The sequence below is a fragment of the Lissotriton helveticus genome, chromosome 7 (assembly GCF_964261635.1).
Source record: "Lissotriton helveticus chromosome 7, aLisHel1.1, whole genome shotgun sequence".
NCBI classification, from domain to species: domain Eukaryota; kingdom Metazoa; phylum Chordata; class Amphibia; order Caudata; family Salamandridae; genus Lissotriton; species Lissotriton helveticus.
The window spans coordinates 1,932,951,744-1,932,962,167 of NC_136068.1; the positions used below are offsets into that span (position 1 = coordinate 1,932,951,744).

At 43.1% G+C, this 10,424-nt stretch overlaps 1 protein-coding gene across 1 annotated transcript in view; it reads left to right on the forward strand.

The window, feature by feature from the left end:
* LOC144769988 (uncharacterized) overlaps nucleotides 1-9,777 on the forward strand; it is a 240,104-nt gene extending 230,327 nt beyond the window's left edge. Inside the window, exon 10 of the mRNA XM_078654184.1 lies at nucleotides 1,026-9,777. Coding sequence (XP_078510310.1) covers nucleotides 1,026-3,493 — 2,468 coding nt within the window. The 3' untranslated portion in view covers nucleotides 3,494-9,777. The remainder of the gene's footprint in view (nucleotides 1-1,025) is intronic.
* Nucleotides 9,778-10,424: the final 647 nt, after the last annotated feature.

Sequence of the window (10,424 nt, forward strand, 5' to 3'; positions counted from 1 at the left end):
CATTGGTTGGCTTCATTGTCTATCTCATTTAATCGCTTCTTATTCATCAGCTTCTGTAGGCTTCCTTTTCTCATCTAATGTTCGTCCCTACCCTGCAGCATGGGCGTTTTACTTGTGTCCTTCCACTGCTCTTTTTTTAGGTGCTACGTTTTTCTTTTTAAGTATGCCACAAGAGTGGTTGTGTTATCAAGCTGTCGCCCTCTGATACGTCTTCTCCGTGTTCCTCGTTCTTATTCTATCTGAGTTGCCATTTTGCTTCCACACCCCAACTTCCCTTGCTGTTCTTGCTTCCCCACCACCCCCTTAGCCATTTGTTCAATGAGTACCTCCCACCCCTTCCATTGTCCTTGTGTTTCCCCATCCCTTCCCATCCTCTGTTATCAGCTTGTGGCCCAGCCCCTCCCTCCCACCCTGCATTGTCTATTGTCGGCTTGCTGCCCCAGCCCCTCCCATCGTCCTTGACTTCAGTTTGCCTTTCTAGCCCCATCCCCCTCACCTCCATTGATGGCTTGCTTCACCAGCCTTTCCCGCCATCCACTGATGGCAGCTTGCTTCCTCGGCCTCTCTTGCATGCCTTCTGTTGTCGACTTGCCGTCCCAGCCGCTCCCACCTGCAGTCTGTGGTCAGCTTGCTCTCTTAGCCCCTCCGCACCCCGTGTACCTTTTAACCAAGGGTAAATAAGGACTATGCAAGATCTCTAAAAGAATTGTTTGGCAATTCAGTAATTTTAAGTTGTCCTTAAGAAAGCTGTGTTTTCATTTACTTCCAGTTCTAGAAAACTGTATCAAGTAGCAACATGCCAGTTACATGTATTACATTAAAATCATTGTGCAAACTACTAAACACACAGGAACTTGTCTGAAAGTTGAAAAGGGTTTGTTTGTACTTCAGCTGTTTTTACCATCTGTAAACTGCATGCAGGATCAGGTTCAAGATGCCAGGGTTCTGTATGTTTTGTCGGAGTGCCGTGGGGGCAAAGAATGTACTAGTTAATTATTCTCATGAACATATGCTTCTTTCAACAGGGAATGGGCCCATAACAGAAACAACTAATCTGCTGATAAACTCCAGAACACTGGATATCCTGCAGAAGAAAACAAGGGCTACAGAAGGTGGTCATGGTCAGTCCTCTGAACTGGAAGAGAAGTCAACAGAGTCTCGGATAAACCAAATCCCATGTCCGTGTCCTGATTGTGGGAACCGGGTTTTAGGCTCAACTCACTTCCTGAAGAAACAAGTTTGTTACATTGAGGGGGAGCCCCATAAGTGGACATACAACAGAAACAGCGCTACCCAGTGTACCAAACTCATGAAACCTGAGCGTATGCAATCAGAGGAAAAGTACTTCACCCGTAGGGACTGCGGGAACAGCTTCATTGAAGAGTCAAGTCTAATGATACATAACAGATTACCCTTGGGTGAAAAACTCTCTATGTGTGAGAAAATATCAATTCAAAGCTCATCTCTGCATGAATATCAGGGAAGTCATAGGAAGGAGATACTCTACCAGTGTACAGAATGTGAAAAAAGCTTCATTGGCAGTGAAAATCTGTACAGACATCAGATGAGGCACTTTAACAGTGAATCCTACAGGGACATGGAAAGTGCTAGGCAAAGTCAGCACGAATCTGTCTTCACAGACATTGAAAAAAAGAAGTTCCAGTGCATAGAGTGTGAGAAAAGCTTCACTCTGCGCTCCTCTCTGCAGAAACATCAGAGAGTCCATACTGGAGAGAAGCCGTACCAGTGTACAGAGTGCAAGAAGAGCTTTACTGTTAGCTCAAACCTGTACAGGCATCAGATGATTCATTCTGGGAAAAAGCCCCACGAGTGCACGGACTGTGGGAAGCGCTTTAGTCAAAAGACTGTTCTGATGAATCATCAGAGGTGCCACAGGGGGGAAAAACCTCACCAGTGTACAGAGTGTGATAAAAGTTTCACCGTACTGTCCACTCTGACCAGACATCAGCGTATTCATGTCACTGATAGACTGCACCAGTACCCGGAGAGTGACAAAAGTGACATTGGTGACGAGAACGCAGACACGCATTCGAAGCCCCATATCAAGGAGGAGCCGTACGAGGGCACAGAATGTGCCAAGCCATCCGAGGTAATCGAAGATCATAAGACCTCTCACTCAGGGGAGAAACGTTATCACTGCACAGTGTGTCAAGAAAGCTTCATCTTACAGTCTGCTCTGCGTAGACATCAGAGGAGCCACGCCACAGAGATTCCATACCAGAACCTTGAAAGGAGGGAAAGTTCCGATGGCAGCAAGAACGTGGACAGGCATGTGGCGGCTGATATTGGGAAGAATTCCTACAGGGGTTTAGAGTGCGGTACACCATCAGAGATGATGCAAGATAACCAGAAAGATCACTCCGCTGAGAAACTGTATCCGTGCACAGAGTGTGGAGAAAGCTTCACCTCACAGTCTGCTCTTCAAAGACATCAGAGGAGCCACACCATAGAGATTCAATACCAGAGTCTGCAGAGTGGGAAAAAGTTTACTGGCAGCAAGATCATGCAAGCGGTGATTGATATTAGTGAAGAGCCCTACGAGGACATGGAATGTGGTGAGCCTTTTACATATGAATCTGACTTGATAGACGAGGAGACGACATACTCAGGGGTGGAGCTGTATCAGTGCGCAGAATGTGAGAAAATATTCACCCTGCATTCCTCACTGCTGAAACATAAAAGGGTCCATAACAAACATACAAGAGATAAATCACACCAGTGTACAGAGTGTGAGAAAAGCTTCACCCAGCGTTCCTCTTTGCAAAAACATCAGAGGGTTCATGTAGGAGAGAAGCCATACCAGTGTACAGTGTGTGATAAAAGCTTCACTCTGCCTGCCTCTCTGCACAAACATCAGAGGCTTCATACGGGAGAGAATCCATACCAATGTAGAGAGTGTGAGAAACATTTCACCTTGCGTTCCTCTCTGCAGAAACATCAGAGGGTACATACAGGAGAAAAGCCATACCAGTGTACACAGTGTACAAAAAGCTTCACTGTCAGCTCAAACCTGTACAGGCATCAGATGATCCACTCGGGGAAGAAGCCCCACGAGTGCCTCGAATGCGGGAAGCGCTTTAGTCAAAAAACTGTCCTGATTAGTCATCAGCGATCCCATGCAGGGGTGAAAATGTACCAGTGTGCAGAGTGTGAGAAAAGTTTCACTGTGAGCTCCAGCCTGTATATGCATCAAAAAATCCATAACGGGGAGAAGCCCTACAAGTGCATGGAATGTGGTAAGTACTTTAAAGAGGAATCTGTCCTGCTGCATCACCGGGAGTCCCACAGGAGAGAGAAACCATACCAGTGCACAGGGTGTGAGAAAAGCTTCCCTGTGCTCTCCTACCTGTACAAGCACCAAAGGACTCATACCGGAGAGAAGCCGTACCAGTGTACAGAGTGCGAGAAAAACTTTGCTGTGAGCTCAAACCTATACAGGCATCAGAGGATCCATACTAGGGAAAAGCCCTGAGAGTGTATGGTGTAAGAACGCTGCCATGCTCAATGGAGCATCAGGAATTCCTGGTGGAGATTTACTTGGCATGGGAAAAGCTTCACTCTGGGCTTAACTTAGCGAGTGCATCCCATTGTCTGTATGGAGAACATGCACAGAGTCTGTAAGCACTTTATGTTGTGATCATGTCTGAGACAATTTGTTGACTCTGCATAAAGAAGGAGTGGCACTATAGAGAGTTGAAATGCTTCACTCTAAAGTAGCATCAGTGACCTGCAAAGGATTCCAACTTGAGAGCAGATTTACAATAGATCAGTGTGAGTAAAACATTTTTTTCTCATCAGAGAAAATCAGACCTCAGTGGAGGAGCCATGCAAGTGTGAGAAATATTTTATCCAAGCTCACATGGGCAGTAAAAAAAAACCATAAAAACAAAAGAAATCTGACCAAAAGAAAAGCAACTGGAGAGCACAGCAAAAATAGGCAAACCGGTGGTTGCATATGATAGATCAGCAGCCCATTATTAGAGAATAGAAATGGCAGCACAGAACAGCAGCTTGCTCAAAATATGGCTTACTTAATGCTTATCAAAAACGGCAAAGCAGATAAATGCAAATTGGTAATAAATTCCATAAAGCTGGATTCTGGGTGGCAACAGTTTTTTTGTGGAAGACTAATATACAAGCAATCAAAGTAGCTCATCTCTTCCAGTGGAAATTAATATGCATTGTAAGTTTGCCTCCTCCACAGACATCACTCCAAACATCCCAATCCTGAAACATAGATTGTTTCAAGAAATGTAGACATGGGAGTAGTAAGCGTTACTCTCCAAAGTATAGCTACGATTAAATCCCCCGCTTTTACTCTATCCAAAGTACAAAAAATAAGGCGATGTAGGGTTTGTAAATTCAATCGGAGATTAAGGAAACGCAGAACAAGTAACAGAAATAGACAGCCACTGTTGTTGCAGTTATATTAGAATTAATCTTCAAAAGCAGACTAGACAATTGTTCTGTAACCCAGCAATAAAGTTTGTTTTTGTCCTGGCTTCTATACAAAGCAGTACCCAAATGGAGAAACTGCTCATCTTGAGGTGGAGCTAGGAAGATTACGAAGAGCTGATTCTTTGGTCTATATAGGGCGTAATGTATTCTGCATATTTTGGCTCAAAGAAGAGTTTCACTGTCCTCGAGGATGATAACCCTGGGGATGGACAGAGAAACAATAAAACAATTTGAAGTTAATCTAGAGTTAGTGCAGGACATGAGCCAGGCATTGTTTGATTTAGACATTAGGCGTATTGCAGTTACAGCAAGCATGCAAAAGTAAAATTCAGCTCAGGGAACAAACTCTGGGATACGGCCGATAGTGCACAAGCTGTAATAAGTGCTTCATTTCAAACATCAGCTACTCTATATGTGATTAGCACTTCTTAAGGCTGACAGAGCAGCAGAGATCACATATGAAGAAGCTTACACTCAAACCAACAGGGACAGTGATTCACCCTTCTGCCACGTGGTATCGCTGGGAAAGAGCAGACATCACATGTGAGGCTATTTCCATCATTAAACTAGGAGATCTTAAAAGTTCAAAGTGATACCCAAGTGTCCCAAACTTACATAGATACAGCAGAACAAACTGGAGTAAACTGCTATGTTGAAATTCCATTATGAAACCTTCCCCCACACATCCATCGATTCCCTCACCCATTTTATAGATAGCTAAGAATACGCCACCAGAAACCATCAGTAAGCTGACTGCGATCCCTGCGGTGCCCACCCGCCAGTTACGGTACACCGGGTGTATCTTTGGGTGCATCAAGCGATATGGCAGGAAGGGCATGATGACTAGCAATTGAATACAAAAAGGGTGGGCGTCGCTCAACTATATAGAAATCTAGAAAAGTCCCATTACTTACTCAACATTAATTCTTACCTATTTTACTAAGAACTTTATCTGGAGGTTTAACCAGAATGCTTTATCGGATACCGTTTTATATCTTTTCTATTAGTCATATGTGTTCCTGTTAGGAAGAGTTTGTTCCTTCTCTATTCATACGGAATAATAACAGCAACCAGACTATGTATGCATTTCAGAAACATATGTAGGTATTTATTATAGTTATTTGATTTTCTCAGTTTCTAAGGTTAAATTGAATTCATGGTGTCATAATACATAATCCATACACTTTTCTTAAACACTTTCTTTAAAGATTCTCAGATCTCTCTACCTAACTGCAACTAGTCGCCTTTATCTTACTAAAAATATATTATATCATTGTTCTTGGTCACACGCCATACACAATAAACTCACATTTTGTATTAATTCACGTGGGCACTGTGTGTTTTAAAAACAATAACTCCTGAATTTTTCTATATCATGAACATCTTTGCTATTTCAGCACTCTTATTGTGTTTGACAACCTTTACCAAAACAAAATAATTTACTATGACTTCTATAGTACAGGATCCAATTATCAACGGGAGAAACCCCCAAGGGAATATCACTCGGTAACACATCCTATTTACATCACATTATGATTCTTCGGACACTATTGTTTCTTAAAATGCATTTATGTAGACTGGAATGCATCTTGTAATCAGAGACTAATTTATCTTTCTTTATTCCAATGCACCTTCTCTTCAGAAGTGGTGACTACCCATTGCCTTGTTTTAAAGTCACACCTATTACGATGTGCTCTATGCAGAAACTCTCTTTGGACAAGATTGAGTACTTACTAGGCAAATGCTCTCCTCTTCATACACCAAATATTTATTCCTGTGGTGCACACATTAGATATAAAACACACAAAAGGTGGTGGGAGGAATGCTTACAATACATCTAATTACTGGCAGTCGCTCAGGATAGCATTCCAGTCCACCGTTTTGTTTTAGTACACCATGGCACCTTCGTTTGGACCACGCTATGTGCAAGTCAGCTTTGGTCCTTCTCCAGTAGGAAGAGTGTAGCCCAAACTGCCAGCCCAGGTCCTCTCCGAACTGGAACACAAGCAACCCAAGAGCGGCTTCACCCTGATTGGGGCTCGCCGGTCAGGTGTCGCCTGGTTCCAGTGGCACAGTGAGCACGGGGCCCACGTCTGGGCATTCCCTTGCCATTTAGGGCTTTGCACTGAAGTATACTATAAAGTGCTGGATAGATGCTTCAATTAATATCAGACACTCGTCATTACGTGGGTACCACATCCCTGTCCATTGGTATTTTGCTCACCATGCCACATCAGGCTGTTCCCCAGACACAGCCTTTGTGTAGCGTTGGGGTTCATACAGCAGGTGACCCTGGGTCATTCTCTATCCTGGAACACCCACAATAATGGCACAAAGAGATGTGAAGTGTTTCCACTCTGCTGTCCTGATCCCAACTGAAGGAGGAATCTGAGAAAGACAAAGAGGCAGGACTCACGGAGAGACGTCCTCACCTTTCACCACAAAGTGTGCAGTCAACCGCTCACCTATGACGCACACTAAGTGGCGGTGCTCAAGGAAACTACTCAAAAGACCCTTCTAACCAGCTTTTGGACTGGGGGAATATATCTTCCTTCTTCTCCTTCAACTGTCTGCATTGCAACTAAAGGGACAGAACATTTGGTTTTAGATTGTATTCCTTTTATAGTTAGTTTAACTACAAACAAATTATTCTTCCACCTTCATTTTCATTTGCTTCTTCACTGCAAGGATGCAATTTCTACTTTTATGGAATATCTTGTTCTGGGGGAAAAATCCACTGAAAAAAGAAAAAATGAATATTGTTTAGTCTTAAAGAAATAATGAATATTGTTTGGTCTTAAGAATTGATAAAGTGTGTGTTTGGGGGGTGGGGAGGGGGGGCTGTTAAGCTGTCTGTGCCCAACCCTGCAGAGGTTTCGGGGCCCCGAAGGCTTGTATGTCCTGGGTTATTCAGAGCTGCAGTGCAGTTTTATGGTGAGAGGAGCACTAGGTTTTGGACGGTGCTGTCCATGTTGTCCTGCTCATCCCTGAGATCCAAGGGGGTGCCGGCCATCTGGAGGAGTGACAGTGCTCGAGTCCCTGATTGTGAAAGCATTGGGATTCCAGAGACTTACAGTTGAGTAGGACATGGCAGTGTAAGGAGCCTAGAATCCGAACCACGGGGATAGGAGATAGGTGGCTCCACGAGGGGGAATCAAAGCAAACACAAAGAGATGATTGACGGAGCGCTGAAACTTGTCAGATACTCACCCCCAGTCACAGATCTGGGTTTAATCCATCATCATTCTTTAGCTCACTTCACCACCCAGTTCAGACACAGCTATAAGCAAATCAGTCTTGATCCTGTGCCTCATAGGAACAGTCCAGCCCGAACTGCCTAGCCAGTTCTTCCCTGAACCGTAAAGAAGCATCCTGGAGCCGGTTCGGGGTAACACCCTTCATCAGCCAGGCTAGCTTGAAACCAGTGGCAAAGTGAGCAAGGGACCCATGTCCGGGCATACCCTGCCAACTTAGGGCGAACAAAGCAAACTCAAGTAGATGATGGACGGAGCACTGAAACTTTTCATGCACTCACCCCCAGGCACAGTTCTGTGTTGAACCATCATCCAGGGGGATAGCCATGCCCCCTGTATATTGGAGTGTTGGAATCGGTACTCCTGAAAAAGGCTTGTCAGGAATGCAATCTATTGTCAGGAGCGGCTGGAATAAACCAAAGCACTTGAAACATGGACTAGAAGCTGAAGACTTAAGAGTTTTGACCCAGGCCAAAGAGCTTCTCTTTAGAAAACTGCAAGGGATACCTACCAAATGCCATATGATCCTGTTCCACACCCCCCAACATTTGCAATGCCAGCCTTCCATATGATCAGGAGAATAAATGATCCTATTAGCCTCTCAATGAAAATATTGGATTGCCACTTGGAAGAACTGAACTAATCTAAGATGGGAATAGTCAGAGGCAGATAAACTAGATGGGTGCAGGATGCCGAAGGCAACAGTGACAGTGTTTTCCTTCACAAGAGGTTTTATTTTGCCAGATTCCCTCCAAATGCACAGAGACTCTTGGACCGAGGACATTACCTGGGGCCGATCACTGTATTTCCTCCACTTTAGAGACTGGTCTCTGGAGAGTGGGTTTCAGGTTGAATGTTGGAATGGAAAGAGTTGAGGGTTATGTACCTTTAAGGGTTGTGATCACATCATGTGGTGAGGATTTAAATGGAATTAAGTCTGTGAATATCAGTGATTGAAATGTGGGGTGCATGTGTGGGGGACCTTTTTGATCCCATGAGCATATTCCCTTTCTCTCCTTTCCCTGATCCATTGCCTTCTGTGTCCTTATCTTACCTTTCTGAATCCAAGGCTTTCATCCCATGATCCCCTTTCACTCTCTTTGACTCTCCCTTTTCCCTCTAATTTGTTTCCCCCATCTCTTTCACCCCCTCCCGGTGTTTCCCCTTTCCTTTTGGAAATCTGGGTTACCACTTTTCCTCAGCAAGATTGACGCTGCACCCTATTTGACCGTGGAGGGGCCACAGTATTGATAATTGAAGTAAGCAGCCAGAATGTCATCAATAGTTGCAGGTGGTAAATGGGATCAGCAAATTCTAAAGCATGTTTTAAAAAGATCCTATACTGTGGGTACGCATGTTAACAATTGAATCCTCATAAACAGACCAGGAATATTTCCTCCATAATGCTGTGGGTATTACCCATGATTTTGATTTCTCTCAGCCCTGGCGAATCAGGGAAGCACTCCAACTCCAGTGAAACACATGTTGGCTGGTTGTGACTTTAAAGACTGGTGCAACTAAGGTCCAGTGATGATGAAATAATGCCATATGCAACACCTCGGATGGAATCCTAAGAAGTGCTTCCAATGAACTACCATTGTGTATAAAAGACAAAGAAGGAAAACTTCCACACCAAGACAATACGGAGGATTCGTAACTTTGAGACGGTATTCCTTCGGTCAATTTTTTACTCTATTGGAAACAATCATATTATTTGACAATTTTGAAATAATCTTTTCTTGTGTTTATTTGTGTATATAAAACGTAAATGTTATATACATTGTAATACTCAAAGATTGTTGATACTTTTGCTCTCCTCAAACCAGCCTTACCTCTTTTTGATGCATAGTGAATAGTTTAAACTTTACTGACGGTGTGGGGTTCTGTTCGGCATGTGATCTAGGCAGTATCACTGGGAGCGTGCTTTCTTTAATACGCTTATATCCTTCCCGTTCGACTCTTTATAGGAACTCTGTGTTTCAAGATCATGTCCCAATAAAAACTAAGCTACAAGAAAATTGAGAAAATGAAATGACTAATAAAAATATACATATATTTTTGAAATACCCATTCTGGTGAATTTTTTCATTCTGTATGGATAAACAGGGAACATATTAACAAGCAGGTTTACAAAGAAATATATTAAAAAAAATTAAACCATATTAACTAAACTTTGAACTAAACAGCAGACACTGTTCCTTATAAATACATGTTACGTGACAATTATTATGGTGAAATAAGGGGTCTCCGTTAGGTGTCTGTTAACTAGGATTTCATCATCATCATGATCTTTATTTCGGCAACATATGCCATAAAAGGTACAAAGAACATAGCATCAGAAACAGCAAGTGATAAAATATTAAAACATATAAAAACCAATGTACAAAAATAGAAGCCAGCCTTAGACATACAGGTATTGTCGATGTAGTAAATTTGTAATTTGACAGTTGTCATACATCCCCAACTAAAAGATATCTTCTCTTATGCCAAACTATCCCCAGATATTTAGCTAGTGCAAAAACTATATGCCCAGATAGGTCGGTCTTAAAGACCCTATATGCTTGCAAGCAGCAAGAAAACCCCAGGTTTTTACACACTGGTACAATCCATTTCCTCCTCGCCTGTGCGTAAGCATTACAAAAAAACAGTATGTGCAAATCAGTTTCCTGTTCGAATGTACACCCTGGGCAA